Genomic DNA, 23097 nt, shown 5'->3' on the forward strand with positions numbered 1-23097 from the left:
ATACAAAAAGAACCACGTAACTAGCACATTTGCACGCCGGGAACATGCTGCTCGCGACCAGGGTGCGAGCGAGTGAAATCAGCTGCAGCCGCGGCTGTCCAGATCCTTTGCAGCAGTATGCCGTTAAGTTGACGGTGGTTTCCTGGCCCGCACTCGCAACAAGTCCCACCGTCATGCGCCAGCTGGCTGGCAACGGGCCAAGAAACCACCACCAACTTATTGGCCTACGGGTACAGTGAATCCGGCTAGTCTTGGCCTCAGTTGATTTCATTTGCTCATACCACGGCTGAGAGCAGTACTTTCGCAGCGTGAGAATGTGCTAATCACGGGGCTTTTTTTGTATTTGCGGGCTTTCTTTGTAGCTTGTGAGAAATGGTATACCTGAGACTTACTTTATGGCAAGTATAATACAGTGGGGGTTTCTGAAGTCGATATTTAGCAAATAAATAAGTAATCGTAATTAATTATAATAATAAGTAATATTATAAACTAAGTAATCGTAATTAACAAGGCTAAGAATTGTCTGTAGTGTGTAAGATGACTGTCAGCAATATGCAACTGATTTCACTAGGCTACCTCTAATAATGTATTTTTTAATCATTGGCTAAAGACAGCTGGGAAGCCCAGTGTAACGAGGTTGGTTACATCTGCCCATTACTCTACTGCTTCATTGATATTGCCGATTCGATCAGCTCGTGCCAGTCTATCCTGTGCCATGCTCCTTCTCGTGTGTTTGGCTGTGATGCTACTGGTACGTAGCAATACTGTAAATCTGTTCCATTGCCTAGTAGCCTGTATGGAATTTCGGTTGGTCCGTTGGATCATGAAATTATAAGGTAGTCTTAATTCTGTTAGCAGGTACCTTTGTAAATGGCTTGTAGAGAACAGACTGTAAGCAGACGGGCCTATAAATTTTCCAAGTCTTTGTTGTCCTCCTCCTTATTTATTAAGATGATGTTAGCATCCTTCCAAGATTCGGGTAGCCAGTTTTTGTAATGCAGTCTGTCACCCCGCAGGGGCGCCTGCTCAAGTAGGCGTTTGGTGTGTAGCGACACCACGGACCCGAGCTAACGGGGGAGTTTCTACTCCCTCCCACGCCTAGCCGTGCGTGGCTTTGCCGTGTCCGGGGAAAAGGGGATCCTGGGGGTTGAGCCGACGCTGGGTGATTGGACCTTTAAGGCCCCCCGGAAGAGGCAACACACCCCTTTGGCCCCGGCTTCACGTAGACGGCACCCCTGGGCTGACCCACCCAGGGGAAATCGGCAGTCGCCTTTTCCTATCTCTCTCTCCCTATATCTTCGTCTATTGTTCTCACTTTACATCTTTCCTGTCTTCTCCTCACTTCATTTTACTTCCAATTTTTCCTGGCGGCAAGGGTTAACCTTGTGTGGCTATCCAAACTAGGGTAAACCATATTGGGTTATAGTAACTGCGTACTGCTGGCGTTGCGCAGACATGCCTACATGCTCTGCCACGTCCCCTTGTTGGACTCCGTGGTGGGTGGTAGGCGCCGTTACCGAAAAATACACATTTTCCCATGGGATCCTCGACCCCCTCTCTAACTGATCGTGCCTCGAAAAGGGTACGCACCGACGCAACCTCACTACTTTGTTCGAAAAACAGAGAAACTTTCCCAAAATACCATGTCCTCCACTGCGAACAATCATCTACGAAAGCTAGAGCAATCTCACCCTTCCTTGTGGCCAAGTGCTTGAGAGAGACCATTGGAACCGGTTATAAGGCCACGAAGATGGCAAGTGGAGATCTGCTTCTCGAATTAAAAGACAAGGAACAGTATAATAAACTCTCGCACCTCGTAGCCTTTGGTAACATCCCCGTCTCTGTGAGCGCACATCGTACCATGAATACAGTGAAGGGCGTGGTATCGGACGAAGATTTGATGACACTGAGTGAAGAAGAGCTTCTTGATGGATGGAAAGACCAAGGTTTAATACATGTCCAGCGCATCATAATTAGACGCAACAACAACGAAATAGCAACAAAGCATTTAATACTCACCTTCAACTCAACCACCTTACCTGAGACTCTCGAAACTGGCTATATAAAACTCCATGTTCGTCCCTTCATTCCGAACCCGAGGCGTTGTTTCAAATGCCAGCGATTTGGTCATGCATCCCAGAGCTGCCGAGGGCAGCTGATCTGTGCTAAGTGTGGCACAACCGGCCACAGTGCCGATGAATGTAGTCATGATGAGGTCCTCTGTGCTAACTGCGAAGGTAGTCACCCCACATACTCCAGAGCGTGCCCAGCCTGGAAAAAAGAAAAAGAAATAATAACTATAAAAGTAAAGGAAAATATCACATTCAGGGAAGCAAGACAACGGGTCTCACTAACATTGGCACTAAAAACACCTTTCGCCGAAGTGGTGCAACGAGGGGCAGCACCACAAAGGCCCTTGGCATTTGCCCGGACCTCGCCTAGCGTGCCGAGGCCAATGCCACAAGCCCCTACGGCGGGAGCAGCCAGCGCTGCCCTGCCCACATTCAGCCTGTCCACACCAGTGACCTCTACAAGCTCTGGCAGCAGCCAGGGCAATCACGAGACCAAGGGGGCTTTATCCACCCCCAGCTCGGTGGGGACAAAGACTTCGTCGATCGAGGCGAAGTCTAAGCGACGCACAGATCGCTCTGTAGAGCGGGCGTCCAGTGCCTCGCAAGAGGCTATGGACACCACTTCAAGCCAAACGGTGCAGGAAGCGCCGAAGGAGCGGCGAGCTTCTCTCCACCGCCCCAAAAAAGACAGAACGCTGATTACAGGGCCTGACAAAGGCCCTGTAAAATGAGCGAATCTCCGTCCTTTCTGCACACAGCACTTTTTCCCTTTTTTTTTTCACTATGGACAAAATCATACAGTGGAACGTAAGGGGATCACTTAGAAATTTAGATGACGTCCAAGAACTTCTGAGTAAGTTTAACGCGAAAGTGCTATGTGTGCAAGAAACGCACTTAACTCCTAAGCACAAGGACTTCCTACGACAATATATTATTTTTCGAAAAGACCGGGAAGATGCTGTCGTACCTTCTGGCGGTGTAGCCATTATAGCTGATCGTAGTATAGCATGCCAGCATTTGAAGCTCCAAACAGCCCTTGAGGCAGTGGCCATTCGAGCTGTACTTTTTAACAAACTCATTACCATATGTTCTGTGTACATACCACCGCATCAACAGCTACACAGACGTGATATAGAATCATTAATAGATGAACTCCCAGAGCCGTTTCTGGTTCTAGGTGATTTTAATGCACACAATGTCCTGTGGAATAAAAGTTTATCCAATAAATAAAAGTTTATCCAATCCAATCCAATGTCCTGTGGGGCGATGCTCACTGTGATGCGCGCGGACGTCTCATTGAGCAGCTCCTTTTCTCGTCTAGTTTATGTCTTTTAAATATAAAGGAGCCTACGTATTTTAGCCTTGCAAACAACACGTACTCCTCCATAGATCTTAGCATTTCATCACCGTCCCTTTTACCTGTTTTTAAGTGGAAAGTTCTTAAGAACCCTTATGGTAGTGACCACTTCCCAATCATCCTGAGTGCGCCGAACGAAGATCAACTACCCCCGCAGGTTTCTCGATGGAAGATTGACTCAGCTGATTGGGAAGGGTATAGAACTCTTACACACATGACATGGACTGAGCTGTCTGCCCTGACCATAGATGACGCTGTCACGTATTTTACAGCTTTTATACTTGATGCCGCATCTAAATGTATTGCCAAAACGAGCGGCAGGTCTTCTAAACGGAGAGTCCCATGGTGGAACGACGCATGCAGGAAAGCACGGACCACTCAGAACAAAGCTTGGGCGTTGCTTCGCGATTCCCCTACAGCAGAAAACCTGGAAAATTTCAAGCGGGTTAATTCGCAGGCAAGGAGAACGCGTCGACAAGCTAGACGAGAGAGCTGGACAAAGTTTATATCGAGTATCAACTCGTACGCAGATGAGGGAAAAGTGTGGAATAAGGTAAAGAAAATTAAGGGCCAACAAACGTATTGCCTTCCACTAGTAAATAGCCTCGGGGAAAGCTTGGAGGATCAAGCCAACTTTCTTGGCACACATTTCGAACACATATCGAGCTCCTCACACTACTCCGAATCCTTCCAGAATTACAAGGCACGAATAGAAAAACAAAAGTTAGAAAGAAAATCCCTAAGAAATGAGGCATATAATGCACCATTCTGCTTAGCAGAACTGCGAACAGCACTCAGCTGCTGTAATACATCTACCCCAGGTTCATACAACGTAATGTACGCGATGCTGAAGAAACTACCCTCCGAAACTAAAGAAACCCTCCTCTCTCTTTATAATCGCATATGGTTTTCTGGTGTGATCCCCTCCTCCTGGAAGGAGGCTGTTATAATTCCAATTTTGAAGCAGGGAAAGGATCCCTCTACTGTATCAAGTTACAGACCTATAGCGTTAACAAGCTGCCTCTGTAAGCTATTTGAAAAAATGATTAATTGCCGCTTAGTCCACTACTTAGAAACAAACAATTTGCTCGACCCATTTCAGTGCGGGTTTCGAGAAAGTAGATCCACCACAGACCACCTTGTTCGTATCGAGGCACGGATCAGAGACGCCTTCGTCCATAAACAATATTTTCTCTCTGTGTTCCTCGATATCGAAAAGGCTTATGATACAACATGGCGTTTTGGAATTCTAAGAGACCCGTCCCACCTTGGTGTGCGCGGAAGAATGTTTCACATAATTGAAAGTTACCTGTCAAACCGAACATTCCGTGTCCGTGTGGGCAGTGTTCTCTCCCGAACATTTGTCCAGGAAACAGGCGTGCCACAAGGTGGTGTACTTAGTTGCACACTTTTTATTATCAAAATGAATTCCTTGCACTTGTCCATCCCCCGCAATATGTTTTATTGTACATATGTCGACGACGTTCAGCTTGGCTTCAAGTCATGCAACTTGGCAATGTGTGAGCGGCAGGTTCAGCTGGGTTTAAACAAGGTCTCCAAATGGGCAGATGAAAACGGATTTCGACTTAACCCACAAAAAAGCACCTGTGTCTTGTTCACTCGAAAGAGAGGCATGCATTCGGAACCTGACATTGAACTGAACGGTCAACGTCTGTCTGTCAATGCGGAGCATAAATTCCTAGGCTTAATCTTGGACAACAAGTTGACCTTCGTACCGCACATCAAGTATTTAAAAACAAAATGTTTAAAAGCCATGAATGTTATAAAAGTGTTGTCACGTACTACGTGGGGTAGTGACAGGCAATGTCTCATCAACCTGTATAGAAGCCTCATTCGCACCCGCTTAGATTATGGGGCTGTTGTTTACCAGTCTGCGACTCAAAGTGCTTTGAAAATGCTGGACCCCGTGCACCATTTGGGCATCCGCCTTTCTACGGGTGCTTTTCGCACCAGCCCCGTAGAAAGCCTTTATGTTGAGTCAAATGAGTGGTCGCTTCATCTGCAGAGAACTTACATGTCCTTTGTATATTTTCTGAAGGTGAAAGCAGACAAGAAGCACCCCTCATACTCTACTATTAATGATCTGTCGAGCTTCATTCTGTTCCAAAACAGTCCTTCGATGAGGCAGCCCTTCTCAGTACGCCTGAAGGGCCTAGCTGAAAAAACTGGAGTGTCACTTGAACACAGTTTAATGGCTCCTGTAGCATACCCACCACCGTGGCAGTGGCAGACTATAGACTGCGATGTGTCTTTCCTAGAAGTTACAAAACATGCGCCTATTGCCCATATCCGAACATACTTCCTGGAACTTCAAGACAAATACACACGTCCTGAGTTTTTTACAGATGCCTCTAAGTCTAACTCCTTTGTGTCCTACGCTGCTGTTGGCCCTTCCTTTTTGGATGCTGGCCCTCTACATCCAGGCACAAGTATCTTCACAGCGGAAGCTTACGCGATACTTGTGGCAGCTAAACACATCAAACAATTTCAAATACAAAAGGCGGTAATTTATACAGACTCCCTCAGTGTGGTAACGGCTCTGCACAGTCTTAAAAAACAAAAAAACCCTGTCCTCGTCTCACTTTACTCCATTTTATGCACACTCTACACACTAAACCAACATGTTGTAGTGTGCTGGGTGCCAGGGCACCGTGAGATTCAAGGCAACGTGATGGCGGATCAGCTTGCTGCATCCGTCCACGAAAGCACCGCCACTACACTCACATCAATCCCGGCCCTTGATCTTAAGCCGTCTATCAAACGAAAGCTCAGGGACTACTGGCAGAGCAAGTGGGATACACACATACAAAACAAACTACACGTTATCAAGCCACACCTTGGCCATTGGCTACCAGTATCAAAATCACGTCATACACAGGTAACATTAACGAGGCTCAGGATAGGACACACATACACGACACACTCATATCTTTTGTCCGGTGGCGATCCACCATTGTGTGACAGATGTGGTGAAGAATTGACAGTCCTTCACATGTTAATCCAATGCAAACACTTAGAAACTCTAAGAAAACGACATTTTCCATTACCCTACCGACAACATATACCTTTACACCCTGCAATGTTCGTCGGTAGGGAACCGCTTTTTAGTTATAAATCATTGTTAGCGTTTTTCATGATTTTCATACCATATACCCGGGCATTCCGTAGCACGACCTCTCTAGAGAGGTTTTTGCTGCGGAGGTTACACAAGAAAGCACTTGCCTCACGTCCCTTGGACGCAAGGGTATGAACGGGTGAGGCACTTGTGCTAATGCCATACATATCCACCATCGTCTTTATTATCACCAACTTTTGTCATCTATTCCCACCACACACATCTTTCACGGCATGGTTATCATTTTATTATTTGTATGTTCTTACCCACCTTATCGCGAGGAATTTTATGGCCCTTATACAGTCGCTTATCACAATCATTGTCCATATTTTTAGTAAGATTAACTGGCGCTCTTTGGCCAACAATTGGCCCTTGCGCCAAAAAACACCATATATAATCATCATCGTAATGCAGTCTGTCCTCGATCTTTGCGCAGATTCAACGTTCCCTGATCCTCACCAGCAGATTTAGTTTGAACCCCTCCCAAACTATGCTGTGTATCCATCAGATTGTATACATTAGGCGGGATTGATGGCCATTTGATGGTACTGGTATGCAGGCAATCGGCCAGCACCTACGGCAAACACTCTCTGTAATGAAGGCTGCAGCGCGAGCACGAATGTGCTAGAAGAAACAGACAAAGTCGAGGTACGGAAGGCAAAAGAGGACAACACGAGCGCTGGTCAGCACTTGGTCGCACTTGGTCAGCGCTCGTGTTGTCCTCTTTTGCCTTCCGTACCTCGACTTTGTCTGTTTCTTCTAGCACATTCGTGCTCGCGCTGCAGCCCTTATTACTATGAATTCAAACCAACTAGCCCAAATCGCCATTCTTTTTTACTCTCTGTAATGTTTACTAGGCGAAGGTGGCATAATGTTTTGTCTGTGTGTACACCTAGCAGTATACCAGCAAACTCATCTTGCATATAATTCTGCAGAGCGTGGGACGAGTGTTCAGTGTTAGTCAGCACTCGTCTTATGTCATTTTCAGGTTTAAGCATTGAACACACACAAACAGGCGCCCCCTCAGTGTCATTTTTCTAAGTGCACCATCGTATAGCGCTCATTTATTGGCTTTCTGTTCTTTGATGCAGTGAATGGGTGCTCCAGATGGTGGACGAAAAAGAAAGCCCGGCAACCATGCCTTTGCGGGCGAAGGGAGGCTGCACCAGGCTTTTTTTTTCTCTCTGACAACGAGACAACCGAGTGACACCATTGGAGGAAGGTGAGGGAAAGAATGGCTACAGTGGATGCAACTCAATGACCAGCATATGACCGCAAGATTTGTGAGTGTAAAATGTCACCAGACGGAACAACTGCTAACCCTCCTCGCTTGCGGGACACCTATTGCCTGGGAAATGCCAACCCACACCTTCCTTATGTAGGCAGCTCTTGTGACGAAAGGACTTGTGATCATGGGGACAAGGGGACTGGTCTTATATAGCGTTTTTTCTTTTTTTTTTTTTGACTTCCTGTCCCCTCAGTGTCTTTCACTAGTTTTGTCAACTTAGTGATGGGAATCGCTCAGGCAGGTTGACAGCTTGAATGTTGCACGTATTCAGGAACACCCCGGTACTTGTTGATTTCTTTTTGTTCACCTTCAAAAACAGCTCTGCTCTCTCTCCTTCCCCACAGTGCCTTCTTGCTAGGAATTCTTTTTTTTTTTTTTTTCGCTCTCTCTTTCTTTACGCGAGTCTTCCTTCCTCTCTTGGCCATTTGTTTCTGCTACAGCACTGCCCGAGCATTATTACTACTCTTCCTGTGCATGCACTGCTCTTCAGCCCCAGGAAAAAAATTTTTTTAAGTGTACCACGAGAGTGGGTGCGCATAGACTTTTGGTGCACTATTTCTGACGAGCACCACTTCGATCATGGCTCCCCACCGTCCCCGTCCCCCCCTTTGCCACCCTCATTTCCTACTTCCAACATTAGCTGTTTTCCTTTTCATTGCTTTTTTTTCCCTATTTCCTGTTATCTTACTTCTTTTTTTTTCTTCTGTTATATACACCTCGCACTGTTGCCCTTAAGAATAAAGAGTGGGGTCATTCACCAGGCAGCTTACTCCAAAAGAATAAAATGTGACCGTGTTGGCAATTGTCTCGAAAGCCTGAGACGATAGCTCAGAGAGGTAGAAAAGTGATTCGTTTCTCGTCACAGTGGTCACAACTGGTAATCCAGCCTTGTGGTTGGCAAGATTCAGGGCTTCTTCGCACTTGCTCTGAAAGGAGATGTACGAGCAGCACGACCATCTGCGACCACCTGCTGCAGGCAATGAAATAAGTGTCTGTGTATGCGTACATTTTTCTCCTCTGCCTCTGACGCTGTACATGGTCTCCTACAAAAGTGACCATTTGCAGTCAGTCGTGCAACCTCTACCAGTAGTAGCTGGGATTACTTGGCCCTTGCACATATTGGCCATTCGAATGTTTGAGTGCGAATGTTTCAGTTGGCACATTTGTTTGCCTGTCTGAATGGAATTGCCACTTGCAAGACTATGGAAGTGTCCTGAGTTTTGCTGTTGCTGCTTTTTACATATTTAAATGATTTTGCACTAGCATTTTATGCAGAGCAGTGTACTTTATTCTACAATTTTCTATACTGTGTGTCAGTTTTGTTTCTTTTCTTTTCTTGTTAGTTCTTATTTCTGATGAGATTTTACAAGTTTTATACTGTACTAAGCAAACTTGCTTCAAACCTCGGGATTCTGAGAAATGGAACATTCAAAGCCTCATTTAGATTTGCCCTGTTCATTTGCTGTTTTTTCATTTCTGTGCTTTTATTTGTTCCTGCTCATTTTTATGTTTGATGAAATAACTGGAACTGATACACCCATAACTGACACTTTAATACAAAAATGTGATGGTAATCTGGTCTGCTAGTGATATAAAGATGGCTTGGGTAGGGAGTCCTTCGGCCTAAATTTTGCTGTTTAAATGAAAGTGGATGCAGAGGAAAATTGCTGAAGTTTGCAATGCTGTAAATGGAACAAGAAAATTGCAGCAGATCTAGCTGTTAATCTTCGCAGTGCAACGCTACGTTTCGCTTTTGTCTTTTATTTAATGCTCTGATTTACATGATGAGAACGATCTTTGTGAGCCTCTCATCTATGATGTTGGCAATCTTTTACAACTGAACTTTTGTCAGGCTTTGCTTATAACTAGATTATAATGGTAACCAGAAACCAGAAGAAAGCACAGACTGGATGTTGCATTAATAGTAACTGTCGAGGGTTTAGTGTCTCAAAACCATGATATGAGGAATGCCGTATTGAAGAGCTCTGGAAATTTCGACCATGTTTTTACCGTCAGTGAAAATGCAGCCAGGGTTTGATCCAGCGACCTTAGGGTCAGCAGTCGAGTGCCATTGCCTTTTTTAACCAACTGTGGCAGGTCAGATTGTATTGACGTAAAGCCGTATGTGCTCTTTTGCGGGTCAGTCGGCAAGGGGCAGGTGCGAGGTTGGATCGAAGCAGGCAGTCGCACCTTTATGGTCGTTGCGGTGTTGCTGCATTATAGTTGCTGCTACTGGAAGTTACTGACACAGTAAGTTGAAGTGCATGACGTACATGGAAAGTAAAATCCAGGTTTTTTGCGATGTTGAAGAAACCAACTCTCACCACTCGGAGCCCGAGACGCACCACCCGAGGTGGTATAGTAAAGTGGGAGACGAAAACGTGCTGCCGCTATTCCAATAGCGGCAATTAATTGCTGGTTGCTTGAAGATGAAGCGGAAACGCTGAAGAAGTTCTAGTAGGCTGTGAAAAACTTGTATTTACAGACTGTACCATTTTTACAAAGTTACGAACATCATAGTTACAACAACAACAAAAAAAAACATTTTGGAAATGAACCGACTTCTGTAGGGCGACCCTAGGGGATTCGGCCGAGCCGACGGTGCCTGACACCTCAAGCCCTGTTCAGAACACTTTGCGGAACTTCAGTGCCTCTTTTTATCCCCTCGGTGCTCCGCCCTTACGCCACTCTCGGCGAATCGTCGCCTTCTTGTCCACTGATAGGACAGTACACTTGGTCGACCAAAAACCCGTCACCAGGACGCCACTTTCGTGCACGTGGGGGCTCATGCCCTCTCCTCAAATAATGCATCAACTAAAATGTAAATAAAAAAACTATAAAATGTCATAAAAGCATAGGCAAGCTTCTTGGCGCATAGTTGTCGTCTAGACTACTGGGTCTTTGCAGCCATAGAACTGCTTCCCTGTAACACGTTAACTTGTTGACGGCAGGGCAATAATTTGCCTGTCCCCTGTGCACTGTAAGAGGAACCACTAGCTCATCCCACGTAGTTCTACTTACGAGCTCATTTGCCAGGATAAACGTGGAAGCAGTCAAAGACGTGCCGATTGAACTATAGGCTCCCCAGGCGCTGATCTGTCGCGGGCCCGCTCGCTTCCGAGATCTACTTCACCGGACCAGAACGAAAGGTTTGCGGCAATCGCGGCAGTTTCGCAATGCGCGCCACTGATTTTGCAGGCTCGAACAGTACACGGCCGTGCCATAAGCCGAACCGATGTGAGGAGTCGCCGCGGTGTGCTGGGTCTCGGAAGAGGCCCATCTATGCGTTGGCTGCCAATGCCAGGATGCAATAGGGGGCCTATTGTATCCTGGCACAGGCAGCCGACGCATCGATGGGCCGTCACAATGACGTTTATAATGCCACCCCTTTTGTTGCTCACGTGGGAAAAGGTTTGTTTTTCCCGAGTTAACAGGAACTCGAAACGCTGGGCTGTCTCAGGCGCTGCAGAACTACGCGGGGTACCATGCTGGTGCCGTACTGTCTGCATTCTCAGCAAATCCGGTCGGATACGCTTCGACCGAGTGCAACCAAAGCAATGCTGCCTGCCAACGGCTGACATGCCTACCCAAATTTACGACGCAAAGTAAATGAAAGTGAACTAACTGCCGCGCAACCAATTTTTACCGCGGTCGTACATGCAATGTGAGGTTAAGGTATCTCGTATCACGAATGTAGCACGTGCTAAGCAAAACCAAAAGGCTCAACCTGGCCAACAACCAAACGAATTACATCTGTAACTGTGCTCTGTCGCAAAAGCATGGAACTTGCTTACATCTTGTAGCTCTGGCAGGGCTGTAAATGGAGATGGAGTACGGATATACTGTGTTGGATCTGCTGCAATATCTATTCGGTAAGCGAAACCCAATTCATAAGGCAGGGCATTGAAAGGCCTTTCCTTTAAGCAGGGTTTTGCCATTAATGCTTAATAAATGTTGCTTGTGACCGTAAACATTTAGCACATGATCTCGTAGATGAGGCATTGCTCTGAGTTAACTGCCTGTGGTGCATTGTTTGTTCACTACCAGGTGCACGTGTTCAAGGCCTATTGAAAGGCCACTTGTAAATTATCAGCCTCGCCAGCTCTGCACCTTTGGCACAATTGCTTCAGTGGTACAGACTACTTATTTTTAACCCATCGAGGCATTTTCTTGCATTTGGCTTTTAGAAAGGGTAACCATTGATAGGATGAGCTTTTTTTTCTTCTGATTTTCTCTACATTTCTCTTCTTACACAGCTTAACTCAAAGTGCCGAAGAAACTTCATTCGGACAGCACTCAGAATGCCTATTTTTGAAATGTTTTCATTGCTTGAATGGTCTGGTAAAAGCAGCCTGAGTAAGCTTTATGTGCAGCTGTCTGTACTAGTGCCAAAAAAGAAAAGGTGTAAATGGACACCAGTGGGAAAAGTTTGAAGGGACCGACGACTGCCCAGAACATGCTATGAGCGACTCCACTGACAGAAAGATGGTCCGTCACATTGACTGAAACCAACCACATTTTTTTCATGAGGGGTGCATTCATGTTTTTATTCTTTCATTGGAAGTTGGAAAAGATTACTTAAGAGCAAAAACATGAACACTCAGTTGTGCCCGGTCATGTGAACCTTGTCACATGACCGGGTACAGCCAGTGCAGCCAGTGCTGCACTTTTTGTCAAGACCTTTCTCTTTTGTTGTGTCAAGTCCTTTCTCTTTTGTTTGAACATCTAAGTATTCACATGTGTGCTAAGCTTAACACGTCACATTCTTGAGTGTACCACTAGTGCAAAGAAAAAGATACATAATTTTACAGCCCTCATACTTACTTGGAGCATCTTCTAACGCAACTACCTGGACATCTAGTAATCGTGTTCTTGTTAGTACGGGTGTCTTTTTAGTTTTGTATTTATCATTGTGGTGCAACTGATCGCTGATGTTTCAGCTGAAAGTATTAGGTCGTTGCCACTTGCCTATGCGTATTTTGCTTTTTTTCTACTCTTGTCTCACATGCAAAGTGTAGAAATATTTTAAGTTCATAGGAATAGATCTGTAAATACGTTGTTTTTAAGGTTAGCTTATACATGGATCAAGGTGGAGAATGGGAACCTTTTCATAGTTTTTATTAGCACTCATAGTTTATCTTTAGCACACGTCCTTGTATTTTCGTTTCTTTGTTCCATGTTTGCACTGTCAATCTATTCTTTATTTGTCTTTGATAAGCCTTGTGTAATAGTGAATAATAGAGTTGCTCAATGCAAAGAGAATGGCTGTCATATTTGATTGACAAACTTACTATAAGTGTTAGAGGAATGGTCTTCTTGAAGCCTGTTGTTTCCATTCAGAACTGGAACGGCAGCAACCATACTAGGGGGCAAGCTGTGCAAGCTTTACAAGTGGGAGTTTTTGTGGTAATTCGTTAGACGGCCTTAGAAGCCGAAGTTCATGTTCTTGGCTTCCGTTCCCATGATATTTGCTCCCTGGCGTGACCCATCAATCGGCCAAGGCAACATGGGCAAAGGTGCTGGTTTTATTGGTGTTGCTAGCAATGTTTAAGCAACATGCTCACCGCTCAGTGCCGCAGCTCAACTCTACTGCAATATCCAGTTGCTACAATTGACTAAAATCTACTGCAAACCTGGCAAGAATGCATTTCTCCATCTCTCTCTCTTGGCAAGCAATATCTACACATTAAATCTCTCTAATGTACAGTGTCTGTAGTTCGATGGTGCAGTCTTCATGCTATAGTAAGCACTGCCCGAGAACGAGCCTACCATTGAAGCTGAACCACCCACGGCGCATGGCTTGTGCAGGTGTGAGAAATTATCATTTGTGGTTCTGCCTTCGTGCAGTAAAGGTTGCTATGTGCTGTCGTTTCCTTCGCGTTTTCTTCGAGAACTCCAGCTGGCCCCCAAGCCTAACAGCACTTAATGAAGCCAGCACGGCCACCTGTGGTGCTTTGTCCGGTTACTGTAGGAGGGTAATGCTTCATGCAGGGTCACATGCCAGCCGACTTGTAGCGGGTGCTGATTTGGCACCGTTGATTGAGGCATCAAGCAATAGTGGACTTGCGTACGCGGATGTCTCCACTGTTGCGGTCGACCCACTGCAGCTTGTTTATAGCAGCGGTAGTCCTGTAGGCTAATGTAAATAAGCTACGTAGGTGTTAGGAGCTGAGGTTGATGTGCTTCCACAAATGCAAGGCGACGTGGCAGCTGACTTTGCGCCAAGAGCTGCCACTACCAGCTCTGTGTCTTTCAAGTGTTTCTCATTCCTGTCTGCTAAGTTAGTTTCCTCATTTCAGACCACCCCACGAGCCTAAAAGGGATCTGTACGCCTCTTTTTTTAGACAAGGATGCGATTGGCCTATTGGCAGCACTAACTTCTAGGCTAAGTGGAGAAACTAAAACCCAGTAGGCTTGAATTGTGGGGTCATTTTGAGGTGAAGGATGATCAAAAAGTAGCAAAGTAAGTGGAAACTGCACAATTACTGAGAGATATGTTGCCATAGGGTTATAGAAATGCACATTTAGTATTTCTTGAACACGTAGCAAAAAATTGTGTGAAGTCACAAGAGTTGAAATGGGGGGGCCACTGCACGACTGAAATGTTGCCTGGTGGTGGCAGCAAGTTTTTATTTGCGAAAATCTCCTGTCACTTTGTGCATTTCTTCAGAAACTGCACCGTGCTTTTCAAACTTAGTTTCACTCTTTCCCGTACTTTTGGTTCTTGGTATTCAGCCTTTGGCATAACTCACTCTCGGAAGAGATGCTTGTACTCCTATTCGATAAATTCGGCTTGGCTTTGGCCGCAGCACAACTGCAAAATATTTGCACTGCATCATTTCTCAGTATGAACTCTGGAATGTCATTTCTATCAAGGGAGTACTTTCATAGCATATGTGGTTGCAGTGACTGTATTGTGAGTGCAGTCTTTCAACTGCGGTCTGTTGACAAAGTGTTTGTTTTATTTGTTGCATTCCTTTTTTATATTTGCACTGGCATTCTTTTCCCCTTCATCTCTTCTCAGTTGCCATAAGCCATAAATTTTTCTCTTTCTGTTTTACTGTTATGTTTTTCACTTTGTATTAGGGGGAATTATTATCCCTTTGAAAGGGTGCCTTGCAGTGCTTTTTGAATGTAGTTTAATGGTTCTGGTTTGAAACAAGCCAAGTCGTGTACTCACAGAAAGGTCCCTGCAGCACAAGTAATCCGTGACTCTCCAGATCAGATAAATCGCCACCATTTGTTATGTACGTCTTCTTAAGCATCACCGCTGCTAAAACTAAACACAAGAAACTCTTGCCAGGGAATGTAGTGGCTGTGAGCTACAGCGCTTCTTTGACAGTGTTCTAACCACAGCCCAATTCAGTGATAGGCACAGCATAGCAAGCTGTGCCACCATGGCATTAGGCTTCACTAAGAGCTGTTTATCAGAAGAATGCAGCTTTCGGTGTAGCAGAAACGATAAAAAAGTAAAAACGACTGAAAAGCATTGTTAGTGTAATCTGTTCACGTATAGCTTGGTTGATGCTGTCTGCAAACAATCCAGAAAGGCCTTGGCCAGACTGAAACATCACCTACTCTCGTCCCGCTCATACCCTTGGCAATGCTTTCTGTAGGCCAAGTCGCTTTTGCTTACAAAAAGCATTGTAGGGTCTATTAACGTGCTGACTTCACTCTAAACTGGGTTTAGAAAGGATAGGAATTCAAAAAAAAAAAACTTTCCGGTCGATGTTTTTGTCCAGAGACCCAGCCTACTCTTAGTTGCTCTTGGTGCAGCACCTACTTTGAACCCCAATGTGTGACACGAACTTCTGTCAAAGCTATGTGGCAGAAACTTCACTAGGCTGTGGAAATCTCTCAACCTTGCCCCTTTCCTTTTTTTTTGTTTGTCAACCAGAATAAGTGAGGCTTGTGCTGATCATCACAGCATTTCATATGACTGTCAGGTATTGGTATAGTTTTTTGCTTGGCGCACTGTATCTCATGTGCTATTTTTTGTTGGGTACTTTGAAGCCGTCTCCATTTACTCTAGATGCAAGCGATAATTCTACCATGCATCACTGATAGTGGTGTCTCGTGTCATTCTCTGCAGTAGTTTTGGCAGGCTGAGATGAACGATGTCTGTGTGCCAACTATGTGGGGGCTGTTTGGCAATGGTTCCGACAGACTGAGCTGTCGTTTGTCGAGTGAGGAACAAAGGAAAAAAATCTATGCAATGTGTGTATGTCCTGGCAAAATGACTATTTTTCTCTTCACTTTTCATTTTTTAGTCAATGTCTACACAAGGAACAATATGACTGTTTCTGCTTCCCTTACCCGGCACAACACAAGCAGCTGATTTTTACTTTGAATGTGGTGGAACCTACAAGGGTTCATTGTATCATATTTCATCCTCTCTCTCATCAGCAACCAATCTGTTCATGTTTCATTGCTCTATACATAAATTCTTTGAATGGGCAGACATACTAATGCCAGAGCTCAGAAACATTCATTAACAAACTTACACGAGCACCACCACAAAGAAGTGAGAGGGGGGGGGGTGGCGCTGTTGTTTTCTGTTGACTTCTCTAAGCGTATAATAATCTCCGACTCGCATGGTGCATGACGTTAGGACGTTATATCAGGATCGACATCTCACTGCAGCAACGGGCAATGCTTAATGCAATAGGAAGCTATATGATGCAGAAAACTTCTCAAAATTGAAATGCGCCTGCTCGGCGTGCCAATAAAGTTGCATCCTCCTAAGTAATCTGTTTAAAATGTGACTCAATCTGTAATATAGACTGGCTTGGGCTTAGTGTGAATTGATAGGGGGATCCCTATATTAAATCTAATTTTGAGAGGAAGGTGTGATATTAGGACTACTAAGGTGTGCAGCTCAGGAAGGGAGCTGCCATTCCATGCAAACGGTTTCAATGAAATGCCCCCCCCCCCCCCCCCCCATTCCTCTTTTTTTTTCAGGGGCAGCTCTTATGACATAAGAAGCTGAGAAGAAAAATTAGCTTAATTGTAAAGCTGCAGCAGTATACAAAAATATTTTGACATGCTCCATGTAGTAGTACATTTGATGTCACATCAGTTGCTTACTTCGGTAGTTGAAAACTGAGGGATTGTGTGAACTTCGTCTAGCTTTCACAACTTCGCACATCAAATGTGAGAATGTTAACATGGCTGAGTCAAATGCAGGGAACAGGGGCGGTTTGTGTCATCTCTGACTTTTCTCATGTTTACTTTTGCCGATGCTCATTTGTGCCATGGCGCGATGCGACAGACGAGCAAAGGCTTATTGATTCTTGGGTGCCATTTGGTTGTGCCGATTTTGCAGTCCTATCTAGATTGTTTGTAAACTAGCTGAAAACAAGCTCTCTTTGTTCTTGCTAGTTCCTAAGGTGCTGTCACTATATTAATTCAGTTGGCTAGGAAATGTGTTGCCATTGGCTGTGTTGCATTTGCATTACCATGATGATGACTGTTAGAGTGTCTGTGTGCTTATCACCTGCCAACAATAGCCACTGCTGTATACCTCTGGTACTCAAAAATACTTTTGTCTGGCGGGGAAGTGGCACACCGCAGCAGTGTGTGTCTATGTTACATTGCTGCTCCAAGAATTATTGAAAGTCAGGAACTTGGGGAGAGTTTGTAAAGGCTGACAACACTTATCAGGAATGTATAGTGTAAACAGGACACACACTCGCAGTCTGTCTCTTGTGCCTCTTTTATTTATCCTGCTGCAGGGAAAGAATTAGCATGCAAGTCATTGCTTTACTTTTTAGTCTCAAGGAAGCACAAATCGCACATTGTTTTACGCAACTTTTCTCAGTATCTAGAAAGTGATAGTAAGTATGCAGTTAACATGTATGCCAAATATGTGGTGGTTCAATCCCTTGTAAATTGTCGGTCCTCGAATATTTGAAGCGGGAAGAAATTCTATTCAAATGAAAGTTAGCAGCGCTTATGAATGTTGGGCTCATTGTGTCCAGCTTTTGTCTGTAAAATGGGAGCAAAGTTAACGTTGTATTGCCTGACTAGCGTTCACTTGTGTACCTGTTTTCCGCTTCCCTGTGAAGCTTTTCTTACACGCAGAGTACGGCAAAAAGTGTACAGCATGGTAGTCCCAGGAGACATTTCATGCTCATTGTTTTAATTTTTTACCTCTCATACTCACTGGGTGTAAAGTAGTGTTAAATAGATTGTGGCAATTCGGTTGCTCTTTAAGGTGGATTTTTCCTAGGATGAGAGGAACTGACTTCGTTTCATGGTGGAATGGTTTATGACGTGCGTCTATAAATACATAGCCATATATTTATACATCTCTATCTTGTGTATACATATAAATATATAATGTACAGAGTAGGATGCGTTAGCAATGCATTATGAACTCTTCATGCAGAAATCCTTCCATGAAAGTGAAAAAAAATAAACTAAACGTAGTTGTCAGTGCGGCATTGTGCTTGCATGGCAATGATTGAACTTGCCTATTGCAAATAAAGTATTTGCGATTGGCTCGTGTCTCGCATACCTGTGTTCCATCTGCAACATACGTGTCCTCTTCCAAGTTTTGTAGGCACACACGTCTGCATGATCTTCAGAGGCCAAAAAGGCATGCTGCAGTCTGGGTTGTGCCAGGAGTATTCCCATGCAGTTGCAACGAGAGATGCCCTTCGGGAAAACTCCACTTATGCCACTAAGTATTCGTGTAGACTTATCATGAACAGTGTGTGTGTGCACATGCGTGCATGCATGCATGCATGCATGCATGAATGTGTGTGTTATCTGGCAGTTCTGCAACGCGTCTACGTGACCTTGTCGGCATCATCGAGACACTTGCGTGTGGTTCCATGGTGTCTGAAAGATGCGAATGATCGCCGCGAAACGGATTAATCGCGCATAGGGCACAGGAACCAATCAGGACGCTTGAGGCACAGAAAGTGAGTAAAGCACTGATGTGCTAAGCACTGTAATCCACGCAGTGACTTTCCACTGCCCTTGAATAGTCTTAGGGCCCCACTTTGGATAGAGTTCCAAAGCTATACTTTGCAACTCTATCTCTTGGAAATGAGCCCCCTTTCCACGTGCAGTGTATGCTTTGGATGTTTACATATTTTTCATGTTCAAGCGCTCACGGAGTCCAAAGCTTGGACCTAGTTCTTGGAAGTGTTTTTCTCGTCGCGTGTACTTCAGCTACTCTGTGGCTCAATCGCCCTTCAGTTTCTCATGTATGTCACTGGCAGCTATCAATAAATCTTTGGCACCTGGGTGCGTGGATAGCAGGGAAGAGGACCAAAACGTAATAGAAGAGAGTGCCGCAGTGGGGCCTGCGGCAGTTGCGTTAGGCCAGACACCTAGCAACCTTGTCAGTTATCTGTGTAGCAATCAGTCAGAATAATATTCATTGTCATTTTCAGCAACCACGCGCACCGATAACGACTGTCGTGCAATAAACAATACAAGTGCATCCAGCAATACATTCTTGTTGCACCCGCTGAGCCTGCCCTCACCTCTACTACCTCGATTGACACTGATCTTTGTGAACATGGCAAAACCCTGAAGCGCTTGATGGAGCGGCTCTTCAACCTTACCATTGAATTTCTAACTACAAAACAAAGCTGGTCTGTCGTACACCACCATTGAGATGGAAGCCTTCCTAAGTGCGAACAAGGGACTTCTATCCTGGACATTACTTCATATACTCACTCTGCAATATCGAATCAGCCCCCAATAAATGCATATATGTATTGTTTTTCTGTGCGGTTTTCTGTGCATGAAACTTATTTATATTGCTGCATGTGTGGCAATGTTTACTTGAAGAAAACTTGCATGACACTTGAGATTCGTCTTCAATAGTAGGATACTATGACGTAATCTGGCTCCATCTATTTTGCCTCATCAGTTGCTAGTGCGACTCTCCGTGGATGCTTCAACTATGCTGCAGGGAAACGAACGTTAGCACGCGTAACATTCACCGTTTGAAACTATTTTTTTTAGAATGCCTACTGCAAGTACAGTTGCGAAGTGGACACTATAAGCCATATTTCTTTCGAATTATGGAATAGTCCACTACGCGTCAGTAGACGGGGATGCGACTCTCCGTGGATGCTTCAACTATGCTGCAGGGAAACGAACGTCAGCACGCATAACATTCACCGTTTTAAACTATTTTTTTTAGAATGCCTACTGCAAGTACAGTTGCGAAGTGGACACTATAAGCCATATTTCTTTCGAATTATGGAATAGTCCACTATGCGTCAGTAAATAAGACACGAACCTAAATAGCTGTTGACTTTGAGCGCTTTGTAACGGGTGGGACTATATATGTTAAGGAGACTCGTCTAGTTACAGGATGTTTGTACTTTTTTTTTTTTTTTTCTGAAGCCCCGCCGCGGTGGTCTAGTGGCTAAGGTACTCGGCTGCTGACCCGCAGGGTGCGGGTTCGAATCCCGGCTGCGGCGGCTGCATTTCCGATGGAGGCGGAAATGTTGTAGGCCCGTGTGCTCAGATTTGGGTGCACGTTAAAGAACCCCAGGTGGTCTAAATTTCCGGAGCCCTCCACTACGGCGTCTCTCATAATCATATAGTGGTTTTGGGACGTTAAACCCCACATATCAATCAAATCAATCAATCAATCACATTTTTTTCTGAAGCAGTTTCAAGCACTTGCGCGACTGATTGAAAGTCTGCTGGCTACGTAGAATAGAAGGCTTGGGTTCAATTCACAATCTAACTGCTGTTTAATGTTTATTTATTTGTATTTATCTCGAGTTTTCACTTATGGTAAACCCTAATTTTTCACCCACAACCAACAGCCCCGCCGTGGCGGTCTAGTGGCTAAGGTACTCGGCTGCTGACCCGCAGGTCGCGGGTTCGAATCCCGGCTGCGGCGGCTGCATTTCCGATGGAGGCGGAAATGTTGTAGGCCCGTGTGCTCAGATTTGGGTGCACGTTAAAGAACCCCAGGTGGTCGAAATTTCCGGAGCCCTCCACTACGGCGTCTCTCATAATCATATGGTGGTTTTGGGACGTTAAACCCCACATATCAATCAATCAATCAACCCACAACCAACAATTAATGCCGCCACCAGAATTTCAGCGATACAAGCTTATCAATGCTATCGTGTTCGTATTGTCGTGATTCATCGTTAGCAAATCACCGAGACGTTCAGTCCGAGAACTGGCAACGTGTGTTTTTATGCAGGAGCCGAGAGCAAGAGACATAAACAAAAGCCCATCATCTTCCTCAGTGTCCCTTCTCACGAGAAAGTTGGTGCGCACATCGTCATCTTTCTCTATTTCGAGCGCGCCATTTGCCTTCCCTTAAAAGAGCATCGTCCCGATGCTATAGCCGAGCCAGTCATTCGCGCATAAAGTCACTTTGTACAAGTGACAGAGCTTCGCAGAGTCGCTCGCTGATGTATGGCTTAATGCGCACTACGTGCACAAGTTCAGGTCGGTGCTGGCGACGCCTTGTACAGTTTGGGCTATCCGGGACGACTTCGTAGCTAACGTAACTTAGTCGTCGCAGCACTCGAAACGTACGAAACCGGTGACAGGGTATGGGTGTGGATGCCTGTACGAAGACGGGGATAAGGTCCGAAGCATCTTTTGAGCAACTTTTTGGATAGTCCCCGTCTTCGTACAGGCATTCACACCCATACCCTGTCCCCGGTTTCGTACGTTACAGGTTTATGACGTAGGTTATAGCGACCTGCGTCGTACTCTTGCTGTTGGTGTATTCGCAGACGTGTAAGCTGCCTGGCTTCCTCTGCGCATTGAGTAAACGCCTCAGCACTCGTTTCGCTGTCATCGCATTCGTGTGGCAGCATCATCCTTACTTCTCGTCTGTGAACAAGGTTGAATGGGGTCATCCGTGTGGTTTCTTGTATGCAAACATGTGAGGGATAATCTCGTGCCAGTTTTTGTGTTCGATGTCCACATACATTGAAAGCATGTCTTCCAGAGTTTTGTTGAGCCACCCGGTCAACCCGTTGGTTTGTAGATGGTAAGCTGTCGACTTGCGATGAATAGTACCGCTGAGCATCAATACATGATCTAAAAGCGCGGCCGTGAATGCGGTTCCGCGATCTGTTATAACGATCGACGGCGCACCGTGTCTCAGCACAATGAAGAATCGGGCCACCTCCTCAGCTGTGCCTCTCTGGGTGGCTTTTGTCTCTGCGTAGTGAGTAAGGAAGTCGGTCGCCTTTATAACCCAGCGGTTACCAGCACTAGAGGTAAGAAGTGGGCCCAAAAGGTTTATTCCGTCTGGTCAAATGGCGTTGTCGGGATCTGGACAGGGTGTAGCAAACCGGCAGGTTTTGTCGGAGGTAACTTGCGCTGCTGGCAGTCGAGGCAGGTCCGAACATGATGCTTCACGGCAGCGGTGAGTGTAGGCCAGTAATACCTGACTCGAACTCTGCCCAGTGTGCGCGCGTAGCCTAAATGCCCAGATGTGACCACGTTGTGGCATGCTTGCAATACCTCAGAACGAAGAGTGGTAGGGACGACAAGCAGGTAGGTAGACTCGTCTGACGAGAAGTTCATTTTGTAAAGGACGTTGTTTCGCAGACGGAACGACGATAGTCCTCTTGCAAAGACTTTGGGCGCGATCTGGCTTTGTCCTTTTAAATAATTATTCAAGCCAAGTAGCTCAGGATCGTCATGCTGGTGATCTGCGATGGTTGACGTGTCAAGGATTCCGAGGAACGCTGTCTCTTCATTAAGGGAAGCAGCCGACTCTATTGGTGGTCGAAACAGGCAGTGGGCGTCCGTGTGTCGTTTTCCCGACTTATGCACCATCGTTATATCAAACTCCTGTAGTCTAAGGCTCGAGCGTGCCAATCGCCCGGACGGATATTTCAGACTTGTTAACCAACACAACGAATGGTGGTCACAGATAACCTTGAATGGGTGACTGTACAGGTATGGGCGAAATTTCATTATTGCCCACACCACGGCGAGGCATTCCTTTTCAGTGGTCGAGTAATTTGCTTCTGTGCGTGACAAAGTGCTTCTGTGCTTGCGTAAGCGATCACTCTTTCCTCGTTGTCCTGGCGCTGCGCAAGCACAGCTCCGAGGCCAATATTGCTGGCGTCAGTATGGAGCACTGTAGGGGCTGTTTCATCAAAATGGGCAAGCACGGGGGTCATGTGTAGACATTGCCGCAAGTCATTGAAAGCAGCTTCCTGTTCGTCGCCCAAACAATCGCAACGTCATCCCTCGTGAACGAGTTAAAGGCGACGCAATGCAC

General features: G+C 45.5%; 1 protein-coding gene across 1 annotated transcript in view; it reads left to right on the forward strand.

Moving 5' to 3' along the window:
* Positions 1 to 18358, forward strand: part of LOC119169122 (serine/threonine-protein phosphatase PP1-gamma catalytic subunit B) — an 83043-nt gene extending 64685 nt beyond the window's left edge. Inside the window, exon 7 of the mRNA XM_037420228.2 lies at positions 7657 to 18358. Coding sequence (XP_037276125.2) covers positions 7657 to 7659 — 3 coding nt within the window. The 3' untranslated portion in view covers positions 7660 to 18358. The remainder of the gene's footprint in view (positions 1 to 7656) is intronic.
* The last annotated feature ends 4739 nt before the right edge of the window (positions 18359 to 23097 follow it).

Source organism: Rhipicephalus microplus, chromosome 3, assembly GCF_043290135.1.
Source record: "Rhipicephalus microplus isolate Deutch F79 chromosome 3, USDA_Rmic, whole genome shotgun sequence".
In the NCBI taxonomy this organism is placed as follows: Eukaryota; Metazoa; Arthropoda; class Arachnida; order Ixodida; family Ixodidae; genus Rhipicephalus; species Rhipicephalus microplus.